Consider the following 15,410-nt stretch of genomic DNA (forward strand, 5'->3'; position numbering starts at 1 on the left):
CTTTAGTAACTTAACTATTTTCGTCAGTGCATGTAATGTATACATTTTGTTGAAAGAGGAAAGCTGGCCAAAGCTCTGTAATTGTTCCTGATCCTTTCACATGCTTCTTTGATTCCTAACTTAGATTTGGACCTGAATTGAGAACTTCAAAAACCAATGAAGGGCTTCCTTGGTGGCGCAGTGGTTGAGAATCCGCCTGCCAATGCAGGGGACACTTGTTCGAGCCCTGGTCTGGGAAGATCCCACATGCCATGGAGCAACTAAGCCCGTGAGCCACAACTACTGAGCCCATGTGCTACAACTATGGAAGTCCACGTGCCTACAGCCCGTGCTCCACCACGAGAGAAGCCACTGCAACGAGAAGCCCACGCACTGCAACGAAGAGTAGCCCCCGCTCTCCCACAACTAGAGAAAGCCCACACGCAGCAATGAACAGCCAAAAATAAATAAATTTATATTAAAAAACCCCACACCATACCAACTCAGTATCCTTAAAGAAAAAAAAAAACTAATGAAGTAAAACATCTAGTAGCTAACAGAAAAATGAGCTGTGAAAGTGCATAAGACAGAAGAGCCTTAAGAACTGATGATGCTTTAAATGTTTATAAAGTTTTTTTTTTAATTTAAATTAACTAGCTACAGACTTGTGGTACTTCAGTATTGAAAGCATGACCTTTCTTCTGTTTTACCTGGAAAGTTCTTGAATTGAGACACAGTTTTGATCCAGTCAATTCATGTTATTTTCAAATTTTATGTATCATTAATTAAAAAAAATTCTTTTTAACTTTGTTTTTTTAAAAAAAATGAATTAATTTTTTTTGGCTGTGTTGGGTCTTCGTCGCGGTGTGCAGGCTTCTTGTTGCCGTGGCTTCTCTTGTTGTGGAGCACGGGCTCTAGGCGCACGGGCTTTAGTAGTTGTGGCACGTGGGCTTCAGCAGTTGTGGCTTGTGGGCTCTAGAGCGCAGGCTCAGTAGTGGTGCAGAGGTTTAGGTGCTCCGCGGCATGTGGGATCTTCCCGGACCAGGGCTCGAACCCATGTCCCCCGCATTGACAGGCGGATTCCTAACCACTGCACCACCAGGGAAGCCCTATATATGATTATTAACAATCAATTTTATTCTCTTCTACAATTCTAATTCAAACCTTGAAATGATACTTTTCCTAGCTAGTGTTTCTAGTTTTCCACCTTTGGTAATTAAGAGTGTGAAATTTTTCCCTGGTATTTAATTGTCAGAGTATTGATGTCTCGATGTACATTAAATTTACAATATCAGAACTTAGAATGTAACAATAATCTGTGAATGCGCGTATGTGTAATTGACGTGTATCTGTTGCATGTAAAATAAAGTTCTAAGTCATGGGTCGTAGTCCTTTAAAAAATTAGCATAAAAGATCACTTCTTTAGGGGGAAAGAAAGCAAGTACATTTACTTTGTGAACAATTCAGGGGAGACTTTGATGGAGTAAGAATTTTGACCTGCCTTTCTGACGCCTTGGAAATCAGACTCCATGTGTCTTTAATGGGAGAATTTTTTTTTCTATTCTCTCCCAGCCTCTGTTCCCCAAGAAGAACTATGAATGCCTGACCAGCTGTGAGTTCCTCAAGTACATCCTGTCGGTAAAGCAGGGGGATTGCCCAGCTCCCGAGAAGGCCAGTGGCTTTGCCGCCGCCTGTGTCGAAAGCTGTGAAGTGGACAGTGAATGCTCTGGGGTTAAGAAGTGTTGTTCCAATGGATGTGGACACACCTGCCAGGTGCCCAAGACTCTGTACAAAGGTAAGGAGCAGAGCGGAGTAGGCGAGGGGACCTCCAGGGTCATGGGGGGTTGTGTGCGTGTGAGGAAGGATGTCAAAGATGTGACTTGGAAGGAAAGCGAGAACTGTATGAAAATGTACCTTGTGCCACATACAAACATCTGAAAATACTTACTGGACCATAGAAATCAGCCGCAGTGAACTCCTACTGGGGTGGAGTAAATCCTTCATGGGAATTCTTCGTATTTTTTTATTGAAGTATGGTTGACTTAGAGTATTAGTTTCAGGTGTACAATATCGTGGCTCCGTATTTTTATAGATTACACTCCATTTAAAGTTATTACAAAATAATAGCTATATCACATGAGTTCGTTTAGAAGTTAACATGTCGGAAGGCCACCATCAACTCAGGAACTTTTTGTGTGTTTTTCTCCAACATGAGTAAATGAACGGAGCTCCGCTCGCTACCTTGGAGTAACCGTATTCACATCCTTGGAAAACAGGCTGGCGATGGGGCCCAGCTGAAAAACGCATAATAGACGCATGAGTGTTGTGGGTTTCTGTTGGCACGATCCGAGAACAGAAGTGTGCTTGCAGGGAACTTTCAATATTTTGATTAGTATCTTCAGTTCCCAGATGGAGGAATTGCCCTCTTCCAAAAGATAGGGATGCAAGTTACCAAACAATTTAGCCGATGTAACGGTTTACATCCACAGGCAGCTTCTAGAGCACTTAACTCCTCTGTGCTGTTACATGCCTCTTTCTGTGAGTGTGACGAAGTTCTTGTATGTTAAACCCATGCTGTTGTATCATGTATAGTTTGGCATGCCAGAAAGCATACTATGGGAGACATAACAGTTCGTTACTTTTTTGGGTCTCATTTGAAGAGAAAAAGAGAATCGGTCACTAGGCATTATTCATTATAAGTAGAAAGAGATCTCTCTTGCTCTCTCGCACTTTCCCTCTCACGCATCAAGTGTATGTTGTTGCAATGCCGGTTCTGCATTAGGGGCTTGTTGACTATTTTCAGAAGTCCATTCTTAGGCTTATCACAGTTCAGGTCTCCCAGAAGACACATACCTGCGCCATCTTCCTCCAGCTGCCACTCGGAAATACTCTTACCTGAAATCTGTGGAATCCACGCAGTTTTCCATTTTTTTTCCCCTAAGATCCTTGGAAACCTGGCACAAATACTGTCTCAGATTCAAAATAATTGCTGCTTTCCCTTTCTTAACAGACTGACGTTTCCTTAATGGATTTAAAGTTTTATTGTTTCCATGCCTTTTGTTATAAACTACATAAAATCACTTCTGCCCAATCTAACACCATTTAATTTTTTAAAAGTCTCCTATTATGAAACCTGTTATTATAGAACATTTGCTATACCAGCATTTACCATAAAAATAGGATGCTTTTAGAATGATGGTTGAAAACCCATTTGTAAAACCCTTTTTGTTTTCAAAGTGAGGCGGTTAAAGGAGTCAATATAAATTAAAATGTGCTTTTCACGTGAAAGCAGTGAAGAGTCCGTGTGAATTTCAAGTATGCCTGGTTCACCGAGAATAAGGGAAATAGTCTGTAAAGGGCCAGCATAAATGATTAATGATTAAAAGATAGCTGCAATTTAAACGTAATACGGTGGGCTTTTCTCAAGTGCTGAAGTCACCTTTCTACTACAAGTAAGACTTGACCTGGGTGTTTGTGGACAGAGGCAATTCATGGAGGGCTAACCGCAAATAGAATAAAAAGACTCTGTTGACCTGGCAGTGACTTTTGCATAATGAGCACAAGGATAAAATAGTATTATTTTGAAAAAATATATATATATATATGCACACACACTACATAGAGATTTTTTCCTTGCTCTCTGAATGAAGGCTGGCTTCCATGTCCTGGGAGCATCTGACAGTCATCAAAAGAGGGTTCTGGGCTTCCCTGGTGGCGCAGTGGTTGAGAGTCCGCCTGCCGATGCAGGGGACGCGACCGGGAAGATCCCACGTGCCGCAGAGCGGCTGGGCCCATGAGCCACAGCCGCTGAGCCTGCGCGTCCAGAGCCTGTGCTCCGCAACGGGAGAGGCCACAACAGTGAGAGGCCCGCGTACCGCAAAAAAGAAAAAAAGAGGCTTCTGGTGCTGATGGTCCCAGCCTCTCTGAGAAAGGGTCCTTCCTGACCCAGCGCTTGGCCTTGTGAGGAGAAAAGCATGTATCCAGCCATCAACATGCATGCAAATCAGCCTGACAACCTTTGGAGGCCCAGCTGTCACTGTCCTTCTCACCTTCATAAGTGCACCCTTACTGCCCCAAAACAGCTGGTGGGAAACGAGCTTGCCTGCCTGTCTCTGCTCGCACCGGGTCTGTGCAGGCGTTTTCCTTAGGAAGAGGGAGCTCCACCGCTGGTTGAGCTGGACCAGTCCCGCTGTCAGTTCACAAGTGCTGAGGCTGAGGTCGCAGGCCGCCTCCGAGGGGATCCAGGGGTTGGCAGCAGCGAGGCGTCTAATGCCTGTTCCCACCTGGGCCAGCTCTCCTGTCATTTTTACTTTGACTCTCTCCAGCTACTGTAACAGGACCCTAAACTTCAAGCCCTCTTTGGGCACCCCGGCATTATTATAGCTCAAGTAAAAGACAGATCAAGATCAAATAGATTAAATCTAATACAACCACTGATTTATCAGTAGTTTTTAGGCTCATCAATAACATGGAGCTTTTTTTGTTTGAACTGTATTTCCAACTAGTTTGTGGAGTTGTAATATTTAAATTAGATACAAAGTATACCTCGTGAAGAACCAAATTCTGTTGGGCAAACCTGTAAGTTCCTCACGTCCGTTTCATTCATTCATTATTTACTTGTTGAAGTGTCCTCTCATAGGAAATCCCAGAGGGCATTTTCTTAATGTCTTCCCCATTTTGAGTTTAAAAGGGACTGATGGCACCTGGATCTCCAAGTACTGACACATTTCAGCTCAGTTAGTAATTACTGACTATGTGTTAGGAGTTATGGGCAGTGCCTGACATTGCTTACGCCCTGTACTGGGTGAGCACCGGGGTGCAAAATCAAAGGACACCAACCTCCACCCGGCCCAGCAGTTCCTCGTCAAGGTGGTCATACGCACACACTCACTGAAGTGGACCAATCACTTTCTTAGCTTTTGCCATAAATTGCTATGTGCCATCCGCTGTCCTGTTTTTCCTTTTATCGCTTATTGAGTTAATGAAAAATTTTTTAAATACATGGAAACACATATATCCTTTCTGTCTGGTCCACTTTTGTAGAAAGGAAGATGGGGTGTAGGCTGATTTCATACCTTAGGAGGCTTTATATATGCTGGAAACTTGAGTTTTTCAAAACACTGTGTGTTTTGAAAAAATGATAACAGAATGTCCCGTGTTACATTTGCGCATCTAATTTGGATTATGCTGTGAGAAGTGTCCTTGCCTGATGCCTGAGTTAACTTTACAGACTGGTGTTAGGGTTTGAAACAAAGGAAAACAAAAGAGAGCTTTTCCTTCACCCTTCAAGTAAAACTATTAGAAGCAGCCCCCTGGAAGACTTGACCATGTTACCGTGGGTAAACCAGGCCCGAAGGTGCTAGTCTCTGACACGCACACCTTCGGGAGACTGTGGGAAATTCCCAAGCTGGTCTTCTGTGGGTGAAACACAAGCTCCGGCTCGTTGGGGCACTGGTTTTCCTTTGATCCTCCCCTATTTTAGGTCTGGTTTACAGCCTAGTTGGACTGTCCTCTGTCTAGAGGTGATGCTTTAGCATCTTACTGCCTCTCCTCACTCCCAACTGGGACATTTGGTTTGGGGAGGGAAAGAGAAGAGCTGAACTTCTTTTCCAAATGTAAACATTCAGAGTAGTTTGTGGCCTTCAGTTAGGCAGGTGGCCGTGAGACAGCAGTCATTTTTCTTTACCAGGTGCTAACCAGGAATTAATCCTAGATCAGTTTGTTTCTTCCCAGAAAGATCTGATGTGATGATGGAGTTGACTTACTATTTCCATGAATCTCTTAGTATTTGAAATACATCAACCTCAGGATTTTGGAGATGGGCCGCTTTTCACAAATTAACTTTTCACACTTTGACTATAGTGACTGAGTGCCTTAATGTGATGTAAGCACAAATTCCTTGAGTACAGTTGTCCTTAGGAGAGATATTATCCCTGGAACACAATATCTTTTTTTAAAAAAATTTATTTTATTTACTTTTGGCTGCGTTGGGTCTTTATTGCTGTGCGCGGGCTTTCTCTAGTTGCGGCAAGCAGGGGCTAGTCTTCGTTGCGGTGCACAGGCTTCTCATTGCGGTGGCTTCTCTTGTTGCGGAGCACGGGCTCCAGTGCGTGCGGGCTTCAGTAGTTGTGGCAAGCGGGCTCAGTAGTTGTGGCTCACAGGCTCTGGAGCACAGACTCAGTAGTTGTGGCGCACGGGCTTAGTTGCTCCGTGGCATGTGGGATCTTCCTAGACCAGGGCTCGAACCCATGTCCCCTGCATTGGCAGGTGGATTCTTAACCACTGCGCCCCCAGGAAAGCAGCCCCACAATATCTTTTTAATTTTAATTTAATTTAATTTAATTTATTTTTGGCTGCGTTGGGCCTTTGTTGCTGTGCGTGGGCTTTCTCTAGTTGTGGCGAGTGGGGGCTACTCTTCGTTGCAGTGCATGGGCTTCTCATTGCGGTGGCTTCTCGTTGCGGAGCACAGGCTCTAGGCATGCGGGCTTCAGTGGTTGTGGTGCTTGGACTTCAGTAGTCGCGGCTCACGGGCTTAGCTGCTCCGCGGCATGTGGGATGTTCCCGGACCAGGGCTTGCACCCGTGTCCCTTGCATTGGCAGTCGGATTCTTAATCACCGTGCCACCAGGAAAGCCCGGAACACAATATCTTGCTGCATTTTCGTACCTAGACTTGTGACAGGTATATTTATATGAACAGTCAGATCTTGTGATGATTTGCAACTGCTGATGGTCTGTCTTTATTGAGTTTTCTGTCAGCATAGTTTCAACATTTTTTGAAGCACTGGGTTTCTGTTCCTTTGATTTCACCAAAATACTTGTTATGTTTTAAAGAAAAAAAATGCACCGGTATTGTCATATATTGTGGGATGTTATATGATAGCATTTTTGAAGTTTTTAACAGAATAGTTTAGATTTCAGATGACTAATACGTTCAAAAATACTAAAAAAGAAAGATCCTAGTCATTTACATAATAAAAACCACACTGAGGACAGATCCATCCTCTGCATCTGGTTATGCAGCCGGGATGCTGGGTGAGCTCGCAAGGACTATGAAAGGACTGACGTGAGGGCTGAGGGTCCAGGCCTGAGCCCCATCTGCACACAATTATGCAGTGACTCCCAATCAGGGGAGCCAGCTGACCCTAATGCAACCCAGATGGACCGTTTCTTAAAATGCAAATTGCAAGACCATTGCACATCATAATTAAAGAGATTCTCAGATGAAGGAATTTGAACTGACAGTGCCCTGACAGTCATCGTGTGCCATGAAGGCTCTTGGTAGTTGAATGATATTCAAGACTGAAGCCTCAGAGCACGGGGGTGCGGATGCAACTCAGCAGCGGCAGCTCTGCTGCCGACGAGTTCAGGGTGCTTCAGCGACTAGAGGATTTACTGTAGCTGCGTTTACACTAGAGGATTATACGTGGAGAGCCAAGAACGTGCTCTCAGCGAAAGTGCTCTGTGAGGTTCAGGAACTAGCCAGCCATCGTCTCTTTAAATAGTAAGTAAAGGAATGTTTGAGCCATAGGACCTTGACAGAAAAGGAGATGTGAGCTCCTTGAAAGGATACACACGCCAGAGAAGGTGGCACCGAACGCCTGCGATAAGTCTTCTCCTTCCCCTCCGTGACGCTCTAGCAGAGAGGGGTTTACCATTGTCCCAAAGACGTGTGTAAATGTTCCGAGTCCTCTTACGTCCCCAGGTGTATTCTTGAGAGAAGAATAAGAGCAGGTTGGGCTGTTTCTTCAACGAACAGTTCCGGGCCATTCGCTCTTGCAGAGCGCCCTCTACGAGGACATGGTGACGTGGAAATTGAGGAGATGTGGTTCTTGACCTCTGGGGTTTTAGCTTTGTGGCGAAGGCAGACATCATTACACGAGCTGGCTGTGGAGGGAGGCAGTTAACTGCATTTCGACAGTGACAGGTTAAATGCTGAAGAGCTAGCAGAAGAATGGAGCCTTTCTTTCCAATTGGGAGCCTTAGGGAAAGTGGCTCCGAAGGGTGGCATTTGGACTGAGCCTGGAAGTATTCCAGGGTCTGTGGTCCGAAAATAGAAGGAAAGAGGGTCTTCTTCACTTCTTCAGAGTGAAGAAGACACCATGAACAGGCCGTGGTAGTAGGGAGTGCCTGGCAGTGTGTTTGTGGGTGTAAAGGCAGGTGTGCGACAGACACGTAAAATGTACCACGAGATCAACTGAAAGATAACTGGTACGTGGTGGTGAAGATGGATGCCTCGAGTGAGATGCAGAGACGTTTCCCTCCCTTCTGTAGCAAACAGATGCGCTTGAACGCTCTGAGAAGGAGAAGGAGAGCCTCTCTCCTCCACTTGAAGAAAATAACCACAAATACGGTGAAGAGGGAATTAGAGAAAAGAGATTGGCTTGCAGGGAGATGGGCTAGAGGCTATGGTGACGGTCCAGACAGGAGAGGAAAGTGCCTAAAACAGGTGGTCACCATGGAGACAGGATGACTGAGGGGTTCCTGAAATTATACTCTGCAGTAAAGCCACAGGATGTTGGTAGGTGCAAGCACAAGACAAAAGGTTCTGGGAACCCTTCGATGTCCAACAGCCTAGAGATGTCACGAGGACCCGCGTCTCAGGAGGAGGGGCGCATCTGGGGACAGGCATTTGAGAGGGGACTTATGCAGGTGGATGAGGCCCTGCAGCCCAGAGAGGGACTGGGGGTAGATGTGAGAATCACTCGCTCTGCAGAAGCATTCTGGGCATGGAAGCGTCAGTGTAAGGTTATGCACCGAGAAGTTTCTGAGATGAGCTTGAAAAAGGCTCTTGCAGGGGCACAGCAGGAGCAAAGACTAGGACGGAAGAGTCCCACAGCAACCAGGAACTTCAAGGACGTTAGAATCAGAATGTCCGAGGGACTTGCAGAGCTATGGAAACCCCTTTGTTTCTCTACCTTTCTAAGTGGCTTTTCCTAATCCAAAATGTGGCAGAAAATTCAGGGAGAAACCGGAGATGGGTCATGGCTCCAGGCAATTTATTTAATCTTCCTCAGACTCAGTTCCCTGGGGCTCAGAATGTAGCTGCTTCACCCTTCACCCAGTGGATGAGGCCACAGCAAGGATCCCATGAGACAACTTTATGGTAAAGTGAAGGGCAACGTACAGATACAACCCGCCGGCAAATCAACATGGAGAATGCAATAGGGGCGGTGACTGTGGTTGTTTAGAAAATAGTTTTTTGGGTTTTTAAAAATTTTATTTATTTTATTTTTATTTTATTTATTTTTGGCCGAATTGGGTCTTCGTCGCTGCATGCGGGCTTTCTCTAGTTGCGGCGAGCGGGGGCTACTCTTCGTTGCGGTGCGCAAGCTTCTCATTGCACTGGCTTCTCTTGCTGTGGAGCACGGGCTCTAGGCGCGTGGGCTTCAGTAGTTGTGGCTCGTGGGCTCAGTAGTTGTGGCTCGCGGGCTCTAGAGCGCAGGCTCAGTAGTTGTGGCGCACGGGCTTAGTTGCTCCGTGGCATGTGGGATCTTCCCGGACCAGGACTCGAACCCGTGTCCCCTGCATTGGCAGGCGGATTCTTAACCTCTGTGCCACCAGGGAAGCCCTAGAAAATAGTTTTTAAGGGTCAGTGAGCTTTTGAGCAGATATACATATGCCATTTTAAAATTATCCACCTCTGTCCACCTCAGTGTTTAATGCCTTTAAAAGTTCCCAGCACAAGATTGGGCTTAGATTAAGATCAGAATGAAATGAGTTGAATTCGGCCGCATCACTAACATGCATCAGAGCTTATGTTTTGTATTTGCGCATTTTCTAGTTTTCTCAGTTTAAACTCAAGAAACGGAAAAATGAATGCAGGGTTCTGAGCTAACCATTTCCAATGCTTAGCTGTCAGTGCTTTAGGCAAATACTCGTTCTCAGCAGAGAATGATTTTAATGCAGCTGGTGTTCTGGGTTTGGATGGCATTGAACATCATGATGCCATAGACTCTACCTAATTCAGTTAGTTTCATATGTCCTGTTAGTATTAGAAATTGTTTTTAAAACTCCCTTTCCATGACGGCTGCTATTTCGAACCGTGGTTCTTAAATCTTTCAGTTACCAGGCAACTTGCATGCACTGTAGGGGGAAGAAAGGAATCAAAATGATGAACTACTTTCCAGTGAGGCACCTGTGAGGGACTTCTGAAGCCAGGCACTCACTCATGCCCAAACCAAACATTATCAATTCATCTTTTTCCAATTTTAGACGGTAAGTCAGTAGGGCAGAGGTCCAGCAGTCAGTTGGGGAATCCACAAGACTCATGCTTCGGAAACCATTCTTGTAAGATTGGACCACGTGAGACGATTGGGCTTTATGATGTTTTCCTTAAGAGGAAAACTCGCTCAGATAGAGAGGAGAGCAAACTTGAGAACCGTGCTTTAAGGACCCTGGGATCTGTCGGCAGAGACGGAGCGTGTTACGTGGGAAAGAGGGCTCAAGCCTCCTCCTGACTGTCGCCCCATGTGGATTCTGGGTTAGCCTCCAGTGGTGCAGCTTGGTAACAGGATTTACTTGGAAGAACACGCATAAAGGCATTGCTCTAGAGGTGACCTTTTTCAGAATCAGGAATCCGTTTAGACCCTCTAAAAAACTGGGAGAGCGAAACTGAACTTCGTGTCAGGAGATTTCAAATGTGAACCCCTGATAGGGAGGAGCTGCTTTTAAGAAAGGAAATAGAGGATCCGTTGTCACGAGATGAGATTTGTCTCTTCCGTAGATTTTCTTTCTCAGCTTTCACCGCACTCCAAGTCACACACGGGCTGTTTTAACTGGCGCGGTTCTGTTTCAGGTGTCCCCCTGAAGCCCAGGAAGGAGTTACGATTCACAGAACTGCAGTCCGGGCAGCTGGAGATTAAGTGGTCCTCAAAATTCAACATTTCAATTGAGCCTGTGATCTACGTGGTACAGAGAAGATGGAATTATGGAATCCATCCTAGTGAAGACGACGCCACCCATTGGCAGACGGTAGCCCAGGTTAGTGCTTCATAGGCAGTGTCTCCCCCTTGAGGCGGTGTCTCCTTCGCCTACAGAGAGAAACTGAGCTTGCTGTGCCGCGGTCAAAACAACCCGAGCGCCGAAATCACGTAACGCAAGGTGGTAACGCAAGGTGGACGTGGTCTGCATGTGGGCGGAAGACGGGATGGGCTCTGTAGGCGTAACCGGGTACCACGAGAAACTTGGCTTCATGTGTTCACAGCGCACGTGGAAGGGAGACGGTTTTCTAATGAGTGTTCACATTTATTCCGAGAAGTACGCTTCCTTGAGATAAACTTAAAACCGACTAGAGTGAGGGAAATGCAACACCCGTAGGACTCGCCAATGTGCTAGTTGATCATCTCAACGCCTTCTCCTCTATTTCTCCTACATTTAAGCCTTTATTCCGCATGGGACTCTCGTGGCGGGAGGAAGATTCATATCACACAACTACTTAGTGGGAAGCGGCCAGCAGCTCATCAATCTCCCCTAAGTGCTTTCTTCTTCTTGGTCAGCTTACAAACTGGGAGGCCACCTGGATGGAGTTTATCTTCCCAGTGCTTTACCTCCTCTGTCTTGTGGATGTGAAAAGCAAAATATTTTCTTTCTTTTTAAGAGCTGTTAAATGGACTACCAGCTGCAGGCAGACTCCACGGATGGAGGAAAGAATAAATTCTCAGTACACAACTGCTTCATGCTTTTCAGCAACTGAAATGCCTTCTCTACATGTAGGTCTATAGGGGGAAATTCTGTCCTGAAGTTGATCAGGTCATTTTTTCCTCCAAGGACAAGATTCCCATGATTTTTTTTCAGTAAATATAAAATAAATGTCAGCATTCAGGTGTTTAGGAGAAGAATTTGGTCCCTTTCGCAACAGTAGCATCTCAGAAAGGATAGACACTAAAATAATTTAAATACCACCCAAATCAATGAGAAATGTGATGTTAAGAGAAACATCTTAAATTAGGGGGGAAGAAAAATGGTCAGATAAATTTAGCAAGTCTATTCCACACCTATTTTGTTAAAAAATTGTGTTTTAACAAAACATAAAGATGTTCAGAATACAGCCTGAAATTATATTTGGTTTACACAGCATTCTCCCTTAAACAATTGCTACAGTATCATTTGTAACTTTTCCAAATTATGCAATTTCCAAATATTTCCAAATTATAAATTTGAAGATTTATGAAAGTAACTGATGATAAGCCCTTCTCTTTCATATCCTCTTATTCGGAGAGAGGAAAGACCTTGCACTATCATTTCTGTTATTATTACTATTTTCACTAGTTAATACCACATGTAATGCTTCCTTTCTCTGTCTGCTGAATGCTGTGGCTAGCATGCTGGCTTTAGTTCCTTAAATTGAAAGCTAAAACTAGACAAACAAGTCAGTGAAAATGTTATCTCAAATTCTGCCAAATGAGGTAGAAAGCCACACTTGAAGTCATCTTCTTCCTTTGATCTCGGAAATGCTTAGCTTCTTTTGAATGTTAAAATACACATGACGATCCTTTTCAGTAAGTTATTATAAACTCAGCTTTAGGAAGGTTTCAGTTCAGTTCTGTTTTCCAGTTTTATCCACCGAGCGCCAAGCTGAGCTCAGCACTTGGCACACGTGAGGCGTAGAACTCGGGCGTCTATCCCTCGGAGTCAAGGCCAAGGTTTCACGTCTACCCTAGGACGTTGCTGGAAGCAGGCCTATTGCCCTGAGTTTGATGAAGGGGAGGGCAGTGGGAAGGTGCTCAAGTTGTTTGATATCTTGGGACGTAGCTGTAGGGACAGCAAGACCTGTGGAGCTGTCCCATTGTCCAGTTTTCTTCTCTGGACCTTTTCTTGGACGAAACATCCCTCACCCTTCAGGAACACGACTCTTTGCAGATCTTACATGATTTACTCAAATTAAACAAAAAAGTCTTGGGTTGCAATGTACTTCCAGAATTTAAGCGTGTGGGTTCACGTCCATACTTCCAAAATTATATTTGGCGAGCAAGTAGGAGGCATTTCCCTTCTATAAACTAAAGTCGATTTCATTTTCTCTATACTGTAATGATTCCTTCATGTATTTATTCATTCGTAAGTATAATTTATTGATGAAATCTCTCCAATGCTGTATTTAGTCACCAGATTTTAAAACAGCCCAAGCATTTGTCACGAGATTTTGACTTCCAGAGAGCTTTGACTCTTCGAGGTGAAATACCTATGAATGGAATCAAGCAGTTGGAACCTTCCCTAGGAATTCCTTGGTCCCTGACAGCCCCTCCCCTACCGGAGCAGGACGGGTTGCTCTCATCCAGGAGGGCAGGGCACGGCGAGGCTGTGTTGCATGGGCTGATAAGTGCGTGTGTTTCTAAAACAGACCTGACGGGCACGTCAGGATAAAGGGGATCTCTGTGCTCTGTGACTTTCCCCTCAGACCACGGATGAGCGGGTCCAACTGACCGACATACGGCCCAGCAGGTGGTACCAGTTCCGCGTGGCAGCCGTGAACGTGCATGGGACCCGAGGCTTCACCGCCCCCAGCAAACACTTCCGCTCCTCCAAAGGTCAGTATCGCTTGCCTGTCCCTCTATGTCCAACTCGCCATGGGGGCGCATCCACCTCATCTCCAGGTTCTTACGTGTGGTTGGCCAACAGGTGGCTGTGCTGTGCTTAGCAAACGGGACCAGATGGGTCTGAAGGTGCCGGCGAATTTGTGATTAGGACCATCCCTGGGCTTTTACCTCTGAGAGACTGCAGAAGATAATGTGATGGGGTTTTCTCAACTCTGAAGTCATGGTTTTCCATGATCAACTTCCGTTGGCTCTCTCAATATATTCTGAGTCAAGCACCATTCAATTAATTTTTGGAGAGAAAGGTTTACTTTCTGCTACATCAGACTATGCAGGTTTCTTGAAACCGTTGCTATACTGAGTGTGAATTAATCTCTTTTGTTTCATAAGAGGCAGAATTTAAATCCCTCCCGAGTCACTTTATCATGGCTATCATTTTGTTCAGTTCCTACTTCAGTGCTATTTTAAAACCTCTGTGGGATCCGATGAATACTAACTATATTACATGTGTGGTTAGTCTAGTCTGTGATAGTGGGAGGACATCATTTGACTGGGTATTAATAATAGCTCCGTGTTTATTTCTCCAGTCGTGTTGAGATGGCTGTGTGCGCTCTGAATTAATGATACATCTGCCTGGCTAATAGCGAGGGCCAGTTTCATGGATAGAGGTTCGTCCACTGATTCCCTTACTAACCAGCAGTTATCCTCTTAGGGAGCTCGTTTAAGTTTATTTTAAGAATACATTATGATATTAATGAAGAATGTGAGACTGGTAACATCAGTCATGTCTTTCAAAACGGGAAGGTTTGAACCGGCTGCTATAAATTGCAGTTTCCGTTCCTTTTTGGGTAAAATGTATGCTTCCGTTAGTCTGTCCGTTTCTCACCAGATAATATTGCTGCACCTTTCTCTGCACAATCATAGGTCTCAAGTGGGAACCTTGCAAGCAGATCAACTTAGTATTTGAATTCTGTTACGGCGTATGTTGTAGATTTTTAAGTCTTTTCTTTTAAAAAGTCCTTTTAAGAAAAGAAAGGTGCAGCGCACACACCCCCGCCAACCCCGAGGCAGATACACTGAGCAGGTCCGAAAATGAAATAAGAAATACAGACGTCAGACCTTCCTTGTCTGAGGACTGTCTCCAAGTGGTCCGAGGACTGAGAGAGGCCGTGGGAATAAATAATTAACAGTGGGTTCAGAGGCAGGGCTCGGTACAGGGCTCGAGAAGCGTTCACGTTGACCTTGGCAGTTCAAATGCGGTCCAGGCGTGCTGTGGTCACAGTGCGTTCCCATCTCCTCCCTTGCCGGCAGGATTGGGGTCTGGCGCTCTCAGATCGTGGCTGCACGTCCAGACATGAGGCAGAGCAGCTCCCAGCCTCTGCAGACAGAGGTGGAATCCCTTTCAGAGTCAGACAGGGTCTGGGCAGAGGCCCTGTGACAGTCCCCGGGGCCGGCCCAGTGGCTGCCAACCATTCTGGGGAAGGAACAAGGCCGTGCTGTCCCAGCCCTTCCTACATGTCTGAGGACCGTGTATGTCTAGAATTAGAGCAGCATCCCTCACATTTAAACAGGCTTTTGTTGAAGGGAAGTGCACCATTTGGGGGAAACCTTGCAGTCACCATTAAATTGTTCTATTTCTTGGTTTTACAAATATGCCCAACATTCAGCATGCCAGACTTCAGTTCTTGCACTTCTGAAACCAAAACTATTATGCCTAGAATTTATGGAAGATTCTACTGTTTCCACTGAAGATGCACCACAGAATGATGGGAATATAATAGACCCACGAAACAGTTGAAAGCATTTTCTCCAGGATGTGGCTAAGGATACATCACCGTTTACGAGGTGGTACCCTGTCTTCCCTCACCTTAGTCAGTTCTCACGAAGCGTAGAACTGTGTC

The 15,410-nt window shown here is 45.3% G+C and overlaps 1 protein-coding gene across 1 annotated transcript in view; it reads left to right on the top strand.

Annotated features, from left to right (window-relative positions):
- The window catches only part of ANOS1 (anosmin 1), a 189,769-nt gene that overhangs the window by 132,714 nt on the left and 41,645 nt on the right, over positions 1-15,410 (top strand). Inside the window, exons 4-6 of the mRNA XM_060001814.1 lie at positions 1,552-1,774; positions 10,776-10,960; positions 13,374-13,503. Of these exons, the coding sequence (XP_059857797.1) occupies positions 1,552-1,774; positions 10,776-10,960; positions 13,374-13,503 (538 nt within the window). The remainder of the gene's footprint in view (positions 1-1,551; positions 1,775-10,775; positions 10,961-13,373; positions 13,504-15,410) is intronic.

The sequence above is a fragment of the Delphinus delphis genome, chromosome X, assembly GCF_949987515.2.
Source record: "Delphinus delphis chromosome X, mDelDel1.2, whole genome shotgun sequence".
NCBI lineage: Eukaryota > Metazoa > Chordata > Mammalia > Artiodactyla > Delphinidae > Delphinus > Delphinus delphis.